Raw genomic sequence first — 20,269 nt, 5'->3', positions numbered from 1 at the left:
GCTAAACGAAGATAAATTTATCTTCATTTAACAGCTAAACGAAGATAAATTTATCTTCATTTAACAGCTAAATGAGGATAAATTTATCTTCATTTAACAGCTAAATGAGGATAAATTTATCTTCGTTTAACAGCTAAATGAGGATAAATTTATCTTCATTTAACAGCTAAACGAAGATAAATTTATCCTCATTTAACAGCTAAACGAAGATAAATTTATCTTCATTTAACAGCTAAACGAAGATAAATTTATCTTCATTTAACAGCTAAACGAAGATAAATTTATCTTCATTTAACAGCTAAACGAAGATAAATTTATCTTCATTTAACAGCTAAACGAAGATAAATTTATCCTCATTTAACAGCTAAACGAAGATAAATTTATCTTCATTTAACAGCTAAACGAAGATAAATTTATCCTCATTTAGCTGTTAAATGAAGATAAATTTAACCTCATTAAACTGTGTAAATGAAGCTACCGAAAAACGAAGGCGACCACGTACGGTGAACTCGTCTTCTTCTTCTTCGTCGTAGCCATTTCGAAGAAAATTCAAAACGCGTACGTTATAAAAGGAAAAATTAACAGATTATGGACAACGTAACCGCGAGTGACGATGTCGAATCGAAGAGTGATCTTAAATCTGGTGCTGGCCGCGCGTGTACCATAATATGTTGTTCGTGCCCAGACTTTGTATACTATTAGACAGAGCTCTAGCTGTTTACAAACAACGGACGCATTGCCCGCGCTCGGCTATTGTTCTCTTTGTTCTCTCTTTGGTTATAGCTAGTCTGCAGACACAGACCCTTGACAGCCATTATGAGTAAAAACAATGTCTAAATTTCAAACATGAAAGTACTGAGTTATGTCATGTAGCTGCTTCTGACACAGTGCAATACTGGAAAAGAAACATAACACCTTAAGCAGAATCTGATAGTCCTGATTATTTCATGTGGTTTTATTAAAGAGTAAAGTTGAGTCTGTGTTTACAGACTAGGTTTGAGATGGTGAATAGATAGAACTGATAATCCCCGTGCGACCGGCTAACGACGGTCTTGGGAGAATTTGGGTGTATCATCTCTCTGGTGTATCTGTACATGGGGGTAAATGGGTGTATCATAATCGTAACATGCAGACCTTTTAACAATCTATCAGGGTGGTTACTTAATTTGCAAAAATTCACCTTTCAGAAAGAAAACGTGCATTTTTGCTAAAAATAGAAGGCAAGACACAGGACGGGGCTGCTGGGCTAAATAGGCCTATATAAATTATAATGTTTAATAATTATTATCAGGGAACCAGCTGTGTGCCCGGCCGCAAAATATATGAGCAATAATATCTTTAAAAATGCAAATACATATATTTCACTTTGACTATTAAGAGCATGAATCGGAGGGAAAGTTGAAAACAAACGATATTATAGTGCTTGAAAATTTGACTTTTCTGACTTTCGCTGAATATCCGTGTCTAAAATTTGTAAACTTGGCAGCTAGAGTTCACTCAGTTCAGAATGGGCCTTTGAACAGCCGGCACACCGGCATACGGTCTGGATATGTAATTTCTTTCTTGTTCAAAATCCTAATCGATGTTTTGTGGATTTCATCGGGATGAGCCATTTTCTTTAGTTACAAACCCAAGCATGATATTATGATCGATGCCCAATAGGAAGTGCAACTAAATCGTTCGGGCAACCATGCCTATATTTAATAGAAAGTATAAACCAAATCTGAGTACACCTCCCCCCCCCCCCCTCCGGGTCCCCATCAGGGAACCTCATGAGCATTTCTTAGGTCAATAGGCTGTATATATAATAGTGGAGGTACTATGGAAATTGGAATAACACCCGACGGGGGCTGATCAAAGATTTCCCAACAATAATAATTATGAATAAGACGCCCTGAAATTTGAATGTCACGCAAATTCCAGGGATTAATTCCCTCCAATTTGCGCGAGCGGCCGCTTCCGAAGCAGAATTAAGTGACAATAATCATAAACAGTAATACTCCAGCTATCAGGGTGTGTACATCCACTAAGTCGCCAGTGGCGGATCCGGGGGCCCGCCTCCCCCGCCCCCCCCCCCCCCCCCCGGGGAAAAAAACGTGTAAAAACACGTTAATTTTACCTTTTTGGGGAGATGCCCCCCTCCCCCTGTCGCTCAAGTGGGGTGCACATTTTCAAATTTTAGAGGGTCCCCCAACAAAATGTGCTCACCTTTATACATCATGCATGCCCAAGTAGGAGTCGTCGGGCTGAGTTGTCCCTACATATGAGTTAGCCCGAATTATTATTTCCATTTACAGAGCCACTCCCTCCCCTCCAGCCCCCGATTATTATTATTTTTATTATTATCATAATCGTTAGTAGGGGTCTAGTAGTACTTGTCCGAGGGGCGGCGATCCGGGGGGGGGGGGGGGGCACGTTCCCCCTCAATTTTCTTTTAGAGGGGGGGGGGGGGGGTCGTTCCCGCCTGAAATTTTGAAAAAGTGCACACATGAAATGTATAGCAAATACTGACTAAAGACTGCAACACACTTTTAGGCTCTGGAGGGCCCAAGAATGCAGCGCTTAGACTCAATATTTGCTATTATAGCAAATAAGTCTAAACGCTGAATTCTGAGTCTAAACGCTGCATTCTTGGGCCCTCCAGAGCTTCTTGTGTGCACTTTTTCGAAATTGCCTGCGGGAGCGACCCCCCCCCCCCCGCCTCTAAAAGAAAATTGAGAGGGAACGCCCCCCCCCCCCCGACCACCGCCCCTTTGGACTCCTACTACTATTAAAATACTACTACTAGACCCCTTCTAATGGTTATAATAATAATAACAATAATAATAATAATCGGAAATCCCTGGAATTTGCGTGATTTTCACATTTCAAGGCGTCTTATTCATAATTATTATTGTTGGGAAATCTTTGATCAGCCCCCGTCTGGTGCTTTTCCAATTCCCATAGTACCTCCACTATTATATACAGCCCATTGACCTAAGAGATGTAACTCATGAGGTTCCGTGCTGGGGACCCGGAGGGGCCGGGGGGGGGGGGGGGGGGGACTCAGATTTGGTACAGACGGGGATGTACCGCTGAAGCCGCAAAACCCAACCCGACTCTTTAACTCTCTCTCTCTCTCTTTGGCTCTTTAACTCTGAAAATATTAATTATAAACCCACACTGAAGCAGAGATGAATACAAATTCACAAAAAGGTCAACCAGGGGCGCGTTGCGGTGGCAGCGATCACATGGACTCGGGGAAACATGAAGAAGTTTGGCGGATCCAGGGGCCGGACATTGACCAGCCCGCCGTGCCCCCCCCCCCCGGCCCCCCTGCCTCGACGAAAAATGCTCATAGAAAATGTGTCAATCTTTCTTGGGCCGCCATTCGTGCCCCCATCCTTTGCTGCATGAATAAAAAAAATTCCTAAAATCATGATAGCCTTGGTACAACAAAATGAAATGTGTATTAAGGCCTACGACGGGGGCGGGCGGGGGCCGCTGACGTAGCCAAACCCAAAACCCCATACCTATTATTATACGGCCATTTTTGCGTTTTTTATAATTATTTGTTTAAAATGTGTAGTAATTTAGCGTCAAAATAGGCGGAAATGGCATATCCTGTATGAACAGTAAACTTGAAAACTATATTGGCCTATACCCATCAGAATTTGCAAGGAATCTCATGCAAAGTTGTGTGTCTCGGTATACGTTCTATGACATGCTCGTCAACTTCAAGGGGACTTGTGACCCATAACAATTATGGGCTTATATAGATTTTGAATGAAACCAAATGGGTGTTTAATTTTTTTTTTTTTACTATTATGAATGATATAGGCCTACTATATTATTTACCAACAATCATGTGAAGTTCATAATATCGAATGCATTCTATAGGAGGAGTATATAGGCCTATCTTCGGTTAGGTGCCATGTCTTTACATGTTCGTACATAATTGCAGTTGGTTTATACTTTAGGCATGGTTTTCCGAACGATTTAGTTGCACTTCTTATGGGGCATCGATCATAATTACCATGCTTTGGTTTGTAACTAAAGAAAGTTTCTCATGCCGATGAACTCCACAAAACATCGATTAGGATTTTGAACAAGAAAGAAATTACATATCCAGACCGTATGCTGTCCAATGGCCCATTCTGAACTCTGCCAAGTTTACAATTTTTAAACACGGATATTAATTCAGCGAAAGTCAGAAAAGTCAAGTTTTCAAGCACATAAAATAAATATCGTTTGTTTTCATCTTTATATCGTTTGTTTTCATCTTTCCCTCCGATTTATGCTCTTAATAGTCAAAGTGAAATACATGTATTTGCATTTTTAAAGATAATATTGCTCATATATTTTTTGCGGCCGGGCACACAGCTGGTTCCCTGATAATATTAAACATTATAATTTATATAGGCCTATTTAGCCCAATGCAGCCCAATCCTGTGTCTTGTCTTCTAATTTTAGCAAAAATGCACGTTTTCTTTCTGAAAAGGTGAATTTTTGCAAATTAAGTAACCACCCTGATAGATTGTTAAAAGGTCTGCATTTTACGAATATGATACACCCATTTACCTCCATGTACAGATACACCAGAGAGATGATACACCCAAATTCTCCCAAGACCGTCGTTAGCCGGTCGCACGGGGATTATTAGTTCTATCTATTCACCATCTCAAACCTAGTCTGTAAACACAGACTCAACTTTACTCTTTAATAAAACCACATGAAATAATCAGGAGAATCAGATTCTGCTTGATGTGTTATGTTTCTTTTCCAGTATTGCACTGTGTCAGAAGCAGCTACATGACATAACTCAGTACTTTCATGTTTGAAATTTAGACATTGTTTTTACTCATAATGGCTGTCAAGGGTCTGTGTCTGCAGACTAGCTATAACCAAAGAGAGAACAAAGAGAACAATAGCCGAGCGCGGGCAATGCGTCCGTTGTTTGCAAACAGCTAGAGCTCTGTCTAATAGTATATACAAAGTCTGGGCACGAACATTATGGTACACGCGCGGCCAGCACCAGATTTAAGATCACTCTTCGATTCGACATCGTCACTCGCGGTTACGTTGTCCATAATCTGTTAATTTTTCCTTTTATAACGTACGCGTTTTGAATTTTGAAATGGCTACGACGAAGAAGAAGAAGACGAGTTCACCGTACGTGGTCGCCTTCGTTTTTCGGTAGCTTCATTTACACAGTTTAATGAGGTTAAATTTATCTTCATTTAACAGCTAAATGAGGATAAATTTATCTTCGTTTAGCTGTTAAATGAAGATAAATTTATCCTCATTGAGCTGTTAAATGAAGATAAATTTATCTTCGTTTAGCTGTTAAATAAAGATAAATTTATCCTCATTTAGCTGTTAAATGAAGATAAATTTATCTTCGTTTAGCTGTTAAATGAAGATAAATTTATCTTCGTTTAGCTGTTAAATGAGGATAAATTTATCTTCGTTTAGCTGTTAAATGAAGATAAATTTATCCTCATTTAGCTGTTAAAGGAAGATAAATTTATCTTCGTTTAGCTGTTAAATGAAGATAAATTTATCCTCATTTAGCTGTTAAATGAAGATGAATTTATCTTTGTTTAGCTGTTAAATGAAGATAAATTTATCTTCGTTTAGCTGTTAAATGAGGATAAATTTATCTTCGTTTAGATGTTAAATGAAGATAAATTTATCTTCGTTTAGCTGTTAAATGAGGATAAATTTATCTTCGTTTAGCTGTTAAATGAAGATAAATTTATCCTCATTTAGCTGTTAAACGAAGATAAATTTATCCTCATTTATAGTTGTTAAATGAAGATAAATTTATCTTCGTTAACACAGTTTAATGAGGATAAGTTAGAAATGTGGGTGGTAGTGTGTGGAGATGTGAAAGAAAAATCAAGGAATCAGTTTGATGACATTTTGACGAAAAGTGAACAAAAATTCGTTCATTTTGAAAAGATATACTGTTATAGGCGTATGAACACACTACATAGGCGTAAGAAGACACTACATAGGCGTACGAACGCATTACATAGGCGTATGAACGCACTACATAGGCGTATGAACACACTACATAGGCGTATGAACACACTACATAGGCGTATGAACACACTGCATAGGCGTATGAACACACTACATAGGCGTAAGAAGACACTACATAGGCGTACGAACACAATTTACGCGAGGGGGCCTCCAACCTCTAGCCTGTGCTGAATATTATTTTGTCATCAATATAATGTACGCGTTAAAGGTACTTGGTAACATTGTTCAGATGAGAGAAATGGTGCTTAGGTAGTGATTTCAATGCTAGATGTACAATTAAAGATAATCTGAAAGTTTGAGTGAGAACGGACCATTATTAATGATACAAATTTGGAAAAAAAACTGATCTGATCGATTTTTTAATTCTCCCAACTATATTATTACAATTTAGTTACATTTTAAGTGAATTTAAATCGTCATAAAGCAATGAATTTGCTCTTAATACCAGTCCAGACATTTAAAACTTGAAAGATTTTTAAAAGCCTGTCTATTGTCTTATTTTCAAGGGAAAACGGTTGGGAAAATTAAAAAATGGTTGGGAGAATTTACTGTTAATCACTGTCAGAGGATGTTGCACAGTGACGCCTTCCAAGAAAACTATACATATCTTTATGGTTTCAGATTTTTTCAGAATTGTTTGCCTGTTAGAGGGTAAGTACAGTAGAAGAAATATAATAAGAAACATGTCATACACAAATTACACAGTTTTTTCATCAGCCTGTAACAATGTTACCGACTCACTTTATTAATAAGATATATCAAAAGTCATGTACATGTACGTATTTATATCGTTGCCTGGTTGCCAAGGTACCAAAATGCAGACCACAATTGTGAGATCGGGCGAGGTTTCGTGGTATCATTAGAGGGTTATTCACTGGACCTTCAAGAAGAGGGAGTTCGAATCCAAGCCCGACACTATATCCAAACCCGCCACTCGCGATCCGCCCATGGTAAAATAGGGTACCTGGAAGTTGACGGGGTAATACTAATTACACGGCTCTCTTGAAGGGCAGCATTGATTCTGATTATTATCATCACATTGTTGATCATTGAAAATAGTAATGATAAACACTAACGTTTATTAAAGGTAAAACAAAGTTTTGGTATGGGGTCATGAATTTGGTTCAAATGAACATATCGGAATCATATGCGATCCTACAATATTCGATGATCGTTGTCGCGGTTGAAATCGAGTCTAAAGTGATGATATTTTGAATAATAAACTCTTTATGTTGTATAGCGCCCTCTCAAGTTTGACATTACTGTAGCTTCAAAACAATGTTCCTTGACTATGTGTATTCCCCTTTGGAAATTATATATCAGAACTGCATGTTCCGAGATTTTCATGGTCGCAGTTGTATGGCCGTAGGCGCTATTTGAAATTAATCGGGAGCACCGATAAATTCGATATTTTAATAACTCGAAATCCTTAGTGTTTTAGAGACCAATTTTTCAAAGTTGCTTATTCTAACACAAGGTTACGCAATGGTTAAGCAAATTTTAAATTTCATTATCCAACCCTGTTCAAATATTACCCAAACTTTGTATTACCTTTAACTTCCGAACCGTACATTTATGCCACGATGAATAAACCAACTTTTTAAACTCTCGTAAAACTCTTGCAGTCTCGACAGCATCAAAGCCCAATTTCCTGTTACATCAGGCACTATTGGCTTTAATCGAGAGAGAGAGAGAGAGAGAGAGAGAGAGAAAGAGAGAAAAGGGGGGGGGGAGGTTAGGAGGGGTAGACAGGTATCTTATTTTCCGGCCAATGTGGCATACATAATTGATATGAAAAAAAAAAAAAAAATGTGCCCTTTCCACTTTTCGACCCCAGTGGAAAAAGTACCTGACAGTCATATATGATTACCCTTTTCCCTAGTTGTCATACATGTTTAGGTTAATAACGTTTTTCGATAGAGGTTGTGGTGGGGTGGGTTTTTTTCATTTTGCATTCCCTCCCCCCCCCCCCTCTTTTTTTGTGTGTGTGTGTTTAACTCTGGATTGGGAAAACATGATTTCGCTTCTAGAATCCACAGAACAAAACAAAATGTAAGTTCTGACACTTATCAAAATAAAGAAAATATACGCAAATCAAACAACAGAGATCCACGTGGTTTTATCTTACAAATAATTCCCCCCAGCGGATGACGAATTCTCTGGTTTGCATTAGGTGTCAAAATCTTAACAGATTTTAATTTGCTAAGTGATTTTCATTTCCACGTTGTCTGAAGAGTTGTATTCACCTGTAGGGAATCCATCCGAAAGCGATAGAAAGCAAATAGTAACATTGCCCCCTTTTCAGGAGTCTCGTTTTGTTTTGGGGAGGGTTTTGACATATCTAGTAGGAGAGAGAGGGGGGGGGGGTATTAAATGCATATTCTCAATAGTAAAGCGCATCTAGTGCATTTCTACCTGGCAGCGAAAACCCAGAAGCCTTCCATAGACCGAACGCAGTTAGACCCCATGGAAGAACAGGAACATTTTGATAATCGTCCTAAAAATGGGCTATCCAACTGTTTGTCTATACTTTACACATTTACTTACTTTCTTATCTAGGGGGAAATGGGAAAAGGGAGGGGTATATAATGCATTTTAAGAACATCACAGCAGAGCCTAACTAGCTAACCACTGATGTCGATCTACGTTTACCGACATGTTCCCAGAAAATAAAAGAAAATGAATTTGTTCAACAGCATTATCATTTTTCCAACAGGCTCTGTACAAAATTACTAATTAACCAAATTGAATAAAACCATTCATCTGTTTTTGGTTTTAATAAAGTAACTACTATCAATCAATGGAATACTTTGGAGGCAAAACATTGTGTCATTCAACAACGCGCGTACGCAGGGGGGGGGGGAGGGGGGGGGGGAGGTTAGGGGCTGTTTGGACGGACTGTGATCGACAGTCCGATGACGTTTCCACTCATCCACGACACCTCTACAGCTTGGTCGGCCATGATGTGAAACAAAGCTTTTAGCCAACGCGCACTTTACTGGCACGTGACACATGACGTCATATGTAAACAACACTGTCTAAAAGCTCTCGTGTAGTAAATATAGCAGTCATTAAATTTTAAACAGCGAATGTTTAACAAAATTACTTTCGTTTCGAGCAACATTGTTTACAATTTGTTCAACTGTTGTTTAAGATAGTGTACAACTGTAAGTGAACATCACTTTTTTAAGCAGCGTTTTTACTGTGTATCATTCATTTTTGTTTGCATTGTCAGTAGCCTTCATAATTTATATTTCAACAAATTATTCATTAAATGAATTACAGAAACATATCCAATGTTCGAGTTTTCTTGTACTTTTACGAATTATTATTTGTAAATTGTAGGCATCCTCTGCCTGTTTTTTTTTTTTTTAATGTACAATTATCATAATGAATTCAGCCATCTGGCTGCCTAGAAAATGTTCTAATCAATCATAACTCTTGATTGATTCCTTCTTGTCACAGAACCTGACTATCTTGGGTGCTTCAACAAACCAAACTCCACCATCCTCCATACCAATGCCTTCTCCTCCAGCAGCATGACCGTCGATGCGTGCCTCCGAAACTGCCGTGACGGCGGCTACCAGTTCGCTTGGACGTTCGATTCCATGCACTGCGGCTGTGGTAACCATAACGATGTGCGCACGCTCTCGCCCACTGACGCAATGTGCTCTTGCCCGTGTGGGGGCGCTAGATATCAAACGTGTGGAGGGCCTACTTGTTCCCAGGGAACTGACGATATGATTTCTGTTTACAACAGTAAGATAATTCTCTCCATACTAGTTTATTATATTCCCAAAGAAATAGATAACTTAAAGTCTGACTTTAAATACCTAGATATAGCTCTTTATCACCTAATCCCCCTTCCCCTCTTCTCCCCATTTCGTTTTAACTATATACAGTGTCATTTTGTTTTCAAATTATGTTGTATCTTCCGTCATAAATCATTTACATGTTCTTGTCGGAAAGTTGAAAACTCAAAACTAAATATTTGCTATAATATAAAGAATTGAAAAAGCATATGTATTTATTTCAAATGATTAGAAAATAGATCTGTTAATAAAATATAAAATGCACAAATGAAAAAATCTATTGTGAAAAAGAGAATATGAATGGGTTGGACGATGATTATCCCGTTCCTTTTTCTAATAAGGCGACTGCTGTCTGCTTTTCCCTTTTTCCAAATTTCTGAGCTCCAGGGTAACGCCTTGTTTCCTCTTCTCTACTTCGAAGACAATTTTTGGTCTCTTCGTCTATATAGCCTATTATCTTTACAACATCTTCTTTTCTCAAATCACCCTTTATCCATAGCGAATAAGGGATTTTGCCTCGATCCTGGACGCCCTGTAAATGGACGCAGAACGGGAAACTGGTTCCGGTACGGGTCTAAGGTCAAGTACGATTGTAAAGAAGGTCATCGCCTTCGAGGTCACGACACGTTACAGTGCGTGCAGGGCGCCAAGGGTGGTCAGGTCACGTGGTCACAATCTACACCCGTCTGCAAAGGTGAGATATTAAAATGTACCAATAAACTGATGAAGAAACCATTTGTATGTATAGCTAGAATGTATGAAATCAACCAAACATACTGTATAAGCTGTTTTCAGTAGTTAAATAATATTTATAGAAGGGGTTCTAATTTATTTAAAAAAAGCTTTTACAAGCATCACATTGACATAACACAAATTTGATGACAGCCAATCAAATGAAACATTTTAGTAGTTTGTAAGAGCTATTGTACATTGTTAATGAAAATAAAATTATGAAACGAGACGAAGGCTTCTCTATTAAACGAAACTTTGTTTTATTTTATTATTCCATTCTATGCAGCGATGAAAACAAAAAACGTCGCAGTTGAAGAAACGACCGTCTCGACAGTCGACACCAATTCGTCTTCAACGATCGACACAACAAGAGTAACAGCGCCACCAACGAGGGATATAGTCAACCTCAATGCTCTTTCAGGTAAAAAGGTCTTTGATCATTGCACGATTCCTCTCTGAATCAGCATGGGTTCTACTAATCATTGTGATTCATTATGTACACGTAAAATTATCTATAGTAGCACTGGGTAATATAAGGATCTTGCCTTTTCCTCTTTAACAATTTTTTCTTCTTTTTTGTACTCTCATTTCTCTTTTTGTCTTAGTGTAGTGTATGTGTATTCTGTCTTTTTCCTGTGTATAAAATTTAGTAGATTGATTCAGTGAAACTACTCGCAACAAGCGTAGCTTTAAAGTAGGTTCACTTTTCTTTTCCGTATTTAATGATTTACAAACAATTCTTTCATGGTTACTATGATTCAGGAATTTTTTTCTCCATATTACTGATTTCTTAATTTACATAAGTTATTATTCATCACTTAAACCTTCCATTTTTTGTTTTCACCTAGACGATGTCGCTTCTTTTTACTAGTTTCTCTCCGGGACAGTATTTCCATGTTATGCATGAATATGATATATATAACCACAAATATTACATCCTCTTTCATATTCGAAAAAATTGTTAATATCATTTCTTCTCTCTATTTTAAAGGAGATATAGTGGGTGTCATCGCTGCCATCCCTGCGACCGTTCTCCTCATCAGCTCCGTTATCGTCGTCGCCGTCGTAAGAAAACAAAGGTGACGATGATCTTTTATTGATTTTTTTAAAGATATAGACCAATAATGGTAAAATTGCGGTTCAAGGGTATTGTGTGCAAAATATCCATTCAATATTGTTTAAATATTGCCTTCAGAGGTTTAGAAGGCAATACTTCAACCTCAATTCGCAAAAAACCAGAAATATATGCCCGAATGTTCAATGTTGAAGTGCATTTGCGATTTTTATCCAGGCCGGATCGATATGATAATTTACCAAATATATCACGTATTAATAAAAACATGTTCTTTCATATGATTGGTAATAAGAGCTTCCATTTCACTTTTTGAGAGGGGCGTGTTTCCAAAACTGGTCTATACCTTTAATCTTCATTGAAGTTCAAATTATCGGCTCCAGCCAAAGAGGGCGACATCTTTGTTGATCTCAAAGGATGTCGGTACTAGGGTCTGTTGGTCTCGCAGGTCGTCAATCTTGGGAACTCGTGGGATGGCGCTCTCGAGGACCGTCGGTTTTGCAGGTCGTTAATCTTGAGGGTTCGTGGGTTGGCGCTCTCGAGGACCATCGGTCTTGCAGGTCGTTAATCTTGAGGGCTCGTGGGTATGCGCTCTCGAGTACCGTCGGTCTTGAAGGTCGTTAATCTTGAGGGCTCATGGGTTGGCGCTCTCGATGACCGTTGGTCTCGCAGGTTGTCAATCTTGAGGGCTCGTGGGATGGCGCTCTCGGTGTTTGTCGGGCTCGCAGGTCGTTAATCTTGAGGGCACGTGGGTTGGCGCTCTCGAGGACCGTCGGTCTTGCAGGTCGTCAATCTTGAGGGTTCGTGGGTTGGCGCCCTCGAGGACCGTCGGTCTTGAAGGTCGTCAATCTTGAGGGTTCGTGGGTTGGCGCTCTCGAGGACCGTCGGTCTTGAAGGTCGTCAATCTTGAGGGCTCGTGGGTTGGCGCCCTCGAGGACCGTCGGTCTTGCAGGTCGTCAATCTTGAAGGCTCGTTGGTTGGTGCTCTCGATGACCGTTGGTCTCGCAGGTTGTCAATCTTGAGGGCTCGTGGGATGGCGCTCTTTAGGCCTGTCGGTCTCGTAGGTCGTCAATTTTTAGGGCTCGTGGGTTGGCGCTCTTGAGGGCTCGTGGGTTGGCGCTCTCGTGGACCGTCGGTCTTTCGGGAAATCTAGAAGACTATTCGTTCACAAATTAAAGATAAACTTGAGTTCTGGTAAAAAAAAGAAAATGAATTCTCACAAAATCTAACGAAACTTACACTGAATGTTCAAGATTACAAATAAATGTCATGTGCCAAACAATTTTGGAAGAAAATGTATACTGGCTGAGTAATGAGCATAGAAAAATAAGGAAATCAGGGTAGTACTAGCCCCGACACCATGTGTGTTGTCCCATATACATCCATCTGTGTAAGTGATTGTTACTTTACCAAGACTCTGCCAAATTTATGATGATTTTTATGACTCTAGAACCTTGCATTACACACCATTACTTACATGCTATATGATCAACTTTTCTGATCCATTCCACACCTTTTCTTTCACAATGCAATCGCATTACCAGTACTCAAGTTTACCTTTAATGGCGATGGAATTGCGATGGACGAAATTTCAGTAAGAGTAGTTCCAACTTAGAAGTTTTGGATTTTGAAATCAGTTACAATATGATTCCATATGAAACTAAACTTAAAGGTAATACAAAGTTTTGGGAAATTTAAAAAAAAGGGTTGATAATGATTCTTTACAATTTTGATATATTTGGATGCCCCTGTGGATGTATTAGAAGCACTAGAAAAATTAGCCCCTGAAACACTTCTGCTTTCGAGAAAAATTGAATATAAAGATTTACCGGTGCTCCCGGTAAATTTTGATAAATTTCAAATAGCTTCTACGGCCGTACAATGGTAGCTGCGACCATGAAAATCTCAGAGTATGTAGTTGTGGTATATAATTTCCGAACGAGAATAGCTAATCGGTCGATTTTATTCAATAAACATTGTTTTATAGCTTAATTAATATCTTGACCTTGAGAGGGAGCTATTCAACATAAAGTGTTTATTATTTACAATTTCATATCTTTAGAGTCGATTTCGAACGCGACAACGATCACTGAATATTGTAGGATCGTATATGCTTCCAATATGATCATTTGAACCAAATTCATGACCCCATACCAAAACTTTGTATTACCTTTAAAGGACCAGAAGTAAAAAAAAAAAAAAAAAAAAAAAAGGAGAAAAGGAAACCTCTCGACTAATGAACTGCACAGGTAAAATACAATAAAGAGCAGAAATAATTGAAATTTAATAGATATGCGCTCTGGGTCCCAGGTGTTGACTCTTTCTCATTCTGTACTAAGCGTCCTAAACTTAATCTTGTGACCACATATATATATGGGAAAGGTCTTAAATTCTTGCATTTTGCAACATTGATACAGTATTGACAACAAGACTAATGTAAAAGATTTTCTCTTCGAATTCATTTCATTTATCTTATACATCTTATATGTGTTCGAATTCCTGACTACAGACTGCATGTTTTATATCCTGACAATTTTGATTGTATACAAGGACGTTTGGTTTTGATGAAATTGCTTTGTGGTTCCCTCTCATTTGTGTAGAGTGGTGTAACCAGGATGCTTTGGTATGGGGAAGGGGAGGGGGTTGGTGGGTCTGAAAATTCGGTGTCAAGCTAACAAAAATAAGACAAAGTTTAAACATGCAAGCAATATATGAAACTATTATTATTTTCTTCCTCGTTTTTTGGTTTCCCGCCCCCTTGATCCGCCACTGTTTGGTGAGATTGGTTGTGTGTTTGATAAGTAGCCAACATATACTCAACATCCTGATTGGGATGACCCTGTGCCTTCCCTTCCGATTCCTGCTTTAGAGGTTTCCGGCAGGGAAACGGATCGTCACTTTAACAAGGAAACTAACTAGTGGCTTAAATTTACAAACTTCCTCATGCAAGGCGCCCGTGTCTCTAGCTGTATAGGGTTTATGATCAATACGAAGTCTACCTAACATTGGTAGCTCCTAATTGAAAGGTTATAATTAATATGACTTTGAAATTGCTTTCATGATGAAGAGTAACCTATTTAGAGTCCAATGATACCATATTTAATATATTTCTATATAACACGGGCTTAAGGAACCAATGTGGGTCAGGCCATATGAATGTGCTTCTTTGCTCTAAAATCCTTTTAAAAGTCAAATCGTGCCTCGTGCTTCGTTAATAATGATGATAATAATAATAATGATAATAAATCTATATAGCGCAGCTTTTATACAAAATATATTCAGCTGCGCTGGCTAAGAGTTCCTTAAATGATGCAATGTAACTAGGCTTTCACAGAACCTTGTTTCAATCGACAAGATAACCTTTACTTGGACAGCCTACTAACTTCCTGTCTCTTGATATCTAAGTTCTCTCTGCTCATTTGTCCACTGCACCATTTCACACGCTAAGGAGCATAAGGTGTTTATATAAAATAGCGATCGAAATATCAAAGGTTACTGAACCCAAATGCAAGAAAGAACATGTATGATGATACATGTACATGGCAAATAAATTGACAGCAGACTTTCCTTTATAAAAAATATCCCTGATAAACTTTACCTGTCTTTGTTTCACTCGATGAGAAGGTTAGGGTCAGGGTTAGGGATTGGGATTAGGGAATGATGTCAAGCATGGAATCATCGTAACGAAGAGAATATCATAACTTGTGCTTGTAATAAGCATTTCTTTGATTTTGAGTTGATGCTAACACCTTTTCCACTGCCCAATCGTCAATGTATTGTTAAAGAGCATTGTTTTGGGATGAGATAACACACGCATAATGGCTATTGACCACATTCATTGCTTCAGCCCAAACTTGGTACAAGAGGATTTTGACAATACTGGTTGAAAAGCCTATTTTCCAATTATCCTTGGCAGCAAATGGTATCCGATTAGACAAGGTATCAACTCTTCTTTACTATGAAATAAGATTCAAGTTCACACAGGATATAAGATTTTAATTAAAAGCTACCAAAGTTGGTTGCACTCTTTTATACGCACTGTATAGCAGCTGTATCAAAATCTTTACTTTTTTTTAAAGACATGCACATCTGCAATATTATTGTTTCCCCACATTGATTTGTTATATTACTGATTTTTAGACCTTGATTATTATTGATATTGCTTCCAGTGGCTAACAGATGTTTATTCTTTAATATATTCGTTATAACAGGAAACGCGCCACTAACCCTGAGGTAGAAGCAATCCGCTGTGACCTGCAACTGAAGGAAAGCCCGCCCCCACCTGACAGCCCTCCATGTCCCAAACCCCGCAGACTCCTTCCCGGTTCTGGCTCCTTCACCCTCCCGATCCGGAAACATTCCAGCAACTCCAGCGACTACTACGCTTCCATTGATCTCTACACCAGCGACGCAGACTACGAGAACATTGCTCGTAAGAAGATCAACGTCCAATCTGGCAAAGAGGTCTTTACCCCCCTGTACGGTTCACGACTCGTCCAGAACGTGAAGAGTGGCATTGCAAGGACCATTCAGGGGCCAATACAAGCTGCGAATTTGTTGCACTATCATTCGCAGCATCGGATTGGACAGTCCTTGAGACAAGACAGCTACGAAGATACGACCATAATGGTGGATAATGATCTATATGCTTCAAGGGACGAGTTCCCCTCGGATTCCTCGGACCAGCCTGAGCCTCCAGTCAGGACAAAACACTTGGTGAATGTAGCAGCAGCAGAGAGGATAGTCGAAGGCGCCGAGGAGAGTGATTACACGGAAGCACAGTTCTTACCCGAGGAAGCGGCTCAAGGTTGATGTATTGAGGCTAATCCTTGGCAGTTCCTATGATGCCTTTGAGTTGGATGACATCCCTATGCGTGCGTGGCGCATGTAGGCCACACCTGTGTCAGTTTTACTGCCTCATATCGGGTCTGAACGATTTTACTGTACACCGCATCTATAAGGCCTTGTCATAATAGCTACCCACACTCAGTATGAAGCTCGGTTATGCTATACTCAAGATAGAGGTTTTTGTTTAGGTTCGACTTGAGTAATGTGGTTGCATGGAAGAATGTGATGAAAATATAGAAACAAGTCTGGTCTGGAGGGTAACAGTTCCTCTATCATTACCTCTGAGGTTATTCTGTGGGGGCAATGCTTAAATTATGATGCTCGAGTAACATCTCAAAGATGTATCCCTTTCGAGGTCAACTAAGTATCAATACAGATACTGTGGTTATTTAAGGATCCTGCTAATAGTAAACATATGCAATAAATATAGCCACAGTATTATCATTATGACAAATAGGTATCAACAACAGGTTGATTATGGGAGATCTTGTCTTGTGTACATACTGGCACACAATGGACGATGATGGCACTATATTCACTGTGCGTTATTGGCTTTTTTCCGAGTATTTGCCTGTACTTGGTTTTCCGACGTCGGACAAACCAACATTATCAACAGCGAGAACAATAACAACAGGAAGAGACATGTCCGATAACACAATACTGACACATACTGAGAGCACAAAACTAGAGAGACATTCTAATTATGACGTCATATCAAAGGACGCGAGATTTTTCACGACAATCGAGTGATATCGATATTGTTTTACAGAAAACATGTGGTGAACGCAATCAACGCTGTATCTCAACAAGTCATGATGATAACCTGTATATAACTGTTGTATTGTAAAGTATAAATTGTCTTTCCACATTTTAAACATTGCGATCACACCGTTTACCTCTTATTTCGAGATAGTTTTTGTTTTGTTTAAGGGACAAGCCTTCCTCTCCTCCTGAGTGTGCTAATATCAATAAATCATAATTTACTTCCATTACTTTTCTTACAGTTTTTTTTATAGCTTTTATGCTATTGCAATCCCTTTGAAACCTGCTAAATAGCGACCAATATAGGTAGAAAGACCACATTCTCCCAATACATTCTTAAAAATGTACATGAAAGAAATTCGAACGCAATAACAATCTGTCATAAATACCACGAAGTTACCGCTGAATTTGCGCTCCGAATATCGGTGAACTGAAATAAATAAAAATCCAACCTTTAATAGACAACGAATCTAAAAGAAAGCAAAAAGGCAGAGACTAGAGACTCAAGTAGACTGGTAAAAGTTTGAACGAATCGAACAAAAATAAGAAAGTTATGAGTTTTAAAAAGTTGTAATTACTACACGTACAGATTGGTGTATGGGCACTTCAAATTGACTTAACTGGTGATGCCAATGTGACGTACAGTGCCGGACTACTTTTCCCATTTGTTTCAAAGAACAATATGTCTAACATTTCAACTATTATTCAAATGCTTCCTCATAGAGGAACTATAGTTATGCTATCCATAATATATATTGTGTATAACCTCCAGGGAGAAGACACGTTAAATGCCACTGACCGAATTGCCAGTTTGAGATTCGCATAGATTTTGATGATCTCATAATTTCGTATATTCATATCATTGGTCCGATTTATTTCGAAATTTCGCCAGTCTGTATCTTTTATCTTTCTGATGTTATACATCTACAAACGAACTCTTTACAGAGGTTGCCCATCAAGACAGATGCAGCAGTTGTCACCTTTTGGATTTTGAGGCTGCAACTCAGAGGAAGACATTTATCTTGTATTCAATTTCCATCTTTTGTTGTTATCTGTGTGATTTGGTTCGTATTATTTTTAATCCATTTTTTTTGATTGGCTGTATAGCGTTTTAAAGGTTAGTAGAAAAATGATGATCAGATGAAGGAGAGTAAGAAGAAGAAGCATTGGAAGAAGAAGAGGAAACAAGGAGGAAGAAGATTTTAGTTGCTTATACATTGTTATAATTCCTACTTGAAACTCGTTGTGTTCTGTGATTAATCGTCTTTGTAGTATTTATTCCAATCCACTTAATGTACAAGGGAAAGTTAATATTGACCCTTGATATTAAGGCATTAGTAATCAAGTATGTGGTGTGAGTGTAGTTTATTATAATAAATGAAGTGTTCAACATATATACGAAACCAAAATCCATTTGCAAGTGTCGTGTAACATCTGTGGCATACAGGGTGGATTCTGTCAGCGATGGAAGGGGGCGATGAGAGGAAGGAGGAGGAGCAGGAGGGTTCTTTCTTCACTAGGAAGATTACATGCGAGGGATCGTAGTAATCGAGCGGACAGGAGTTCCTTACTAAATAACTGAATTGAAATGGGTGAGAAGTCAAATAAACAAAACAAAAACAAAAAATAACAATAACAAATAAACACCATATCTTTCGATAATATAACTCGAGGCACTTTCAGTACACTGTAATGATGATTATATGGACATCATGTTCTGGTAACGAAACTATCATTAACATGTTTGCGTATTTGGGGGGGGGGGACAATGTAATTTAAATTCACACAGGCCGATCATTCAGCATGACTTTCCGATCGTGTCAAAGAAAATCAATGAAAACACATTGATGACAGTTTTTTTTTTTATATTTATCAAAAAAATAGCCAAATACTTAAAACGCGAAATCGTGAAACATGAGTTCACTAAATGTTTGCTACTCAATAATCCAATCAGGAATGTGACGTCATTAATCAATACAATTCGGTCTCTAATTCATCTAATGTACTGCTCTGTTTGCTTTATACATGTATGTACGGAAGAAAAGCTTTTGACATGACTCACACGTAAACTTAGATGTCCCGGACTAAAAAGGGGAATACCCCCCCCCCCCCTTCCACTAACCATGGTATAACTAACTCACTTGCAGATTAGTAGGGGAATAGTGGTGGTGGTTAAGGTGGTGAATGGTTAATGCAATTGAAGTTGTTTGTGATGTTGAGATAGTGGTGGTAGTGGTGGTGATGGTGATGATGTTGATAGGTAGTGGTTTGGGTGGCGGTGATGGTGGTTATTGTAGGGAATGGGGGAGGCGATAATTGAACGCGGTTGTACTGATGATGGTATTGGTTGTAGGAGTTGTGATGGTGGTGATGACGGTTGGTAGTGGTTGGAGTGGCGGTGGTGGTGGTTAAGGTGGGGGGATGGGAGCTGCAACTGAAGGCGGTTGTGCTAGTGGTGGTGATGGCGATTAAGGTTGGGAATGGGGGATGCAATTGAAGGCGGTGGCGCTGTTGATTGTACTGGTTGTAGTGGTGGTGATGGTGGTTAAGGTGGGGGGGGGGGGAGGGGATCGCAATCGAAGATGGTTGTGATGTTCATGATACAGGTGGTAGTGGTATTGACGGTATGAATAATGTTAATGCTGAGGTGACTTTTGACATAAGTTATTATTCAATAAAGAAGGCAAACGGGAATTTATATTAACGGTGGTTGTGTAGTTGTTAGTAGTGGTGGTAGCGATGATGGCGATGTTGCTAGGGACAATAGCTATGATACTGGTGGAGGCGGTGTAATATCTAAGTTATTGACATAATAAAGTGACAATTACAAATAATGATACAGTCCTGGTAGTGAAATTGAAGACGGTTGTGTTGTGTTGTGTTGTGTTGTTGCGTTATGTAGTGGGGGTTGTGATAGTGGTGATTTTTATGGGAGTGGTTGTGGTAGTGGTGATTATATTATTGATGCTAGCGATGCTGAAGTGACAATTTTTATGACAATTTGATAGGATCCGCA

At 38.9% G+C, this 20,269-nt stretch overlaps 1 protein-coding gene across 1 annotated transcript in view; it reads left to right on the top strand.

Moving 5' to 3' along the window:
• The window catches only part of LOC105439057, a 49,507-nt gene extending 30,845 nt beyond the window's left edge, over positions 1-18,662 (top strand). The window contains exons 4-8 of the mRNA XM_030982710.1: positions 9,493-9,786; positions 10,339-10,533; positions 10,858-10,992; positions 11,563-11,650; positions 15,855-18,662. Coding sequence (XP_030838570.1) covers positions 9,493-9,786; positions 10,339-10,533; positions 10,858-10,992; positions 11,563-11,650; positions 15,855-16,455 — 1,313 coding nt within the window. The 3' untranslated portion in view covers positions 16,456-18,662. The remainder of the gene's footprint in view (positions 1-9,492; positions 9,787-10,338; positions 10,534-10,857; positions 10,993-11,562; positions 11,651-15,854) is intronic.
• Positions 18,663-20,269: the final 1,607 nt, after the last annotated feature.

The sequence above is a fragment of the Strongylocentrotus purpuratus genome, unplaced genomic scaffold (genome assembly GCF_000002235.5).
Source record: "Strongylocentrotus purpuratus isolate Spur 01 unplaced genomic scaffold, Spur_5.0 spur5_scaffold_13, whole genome shotgun sequence".
In the NCBI taxonomy this organism is placed as follows: domain Eukaryota; kingdom Metazoa; phylum Echinodermata; class Echinoidea; order Camarodonta; family Strongylocentrotidae; genus Strongylocentrotus; species Strongylocentrotus purpuratus.
This window is presented reverse-complemented; position numbering and strand designations above follow the sequence as displayed.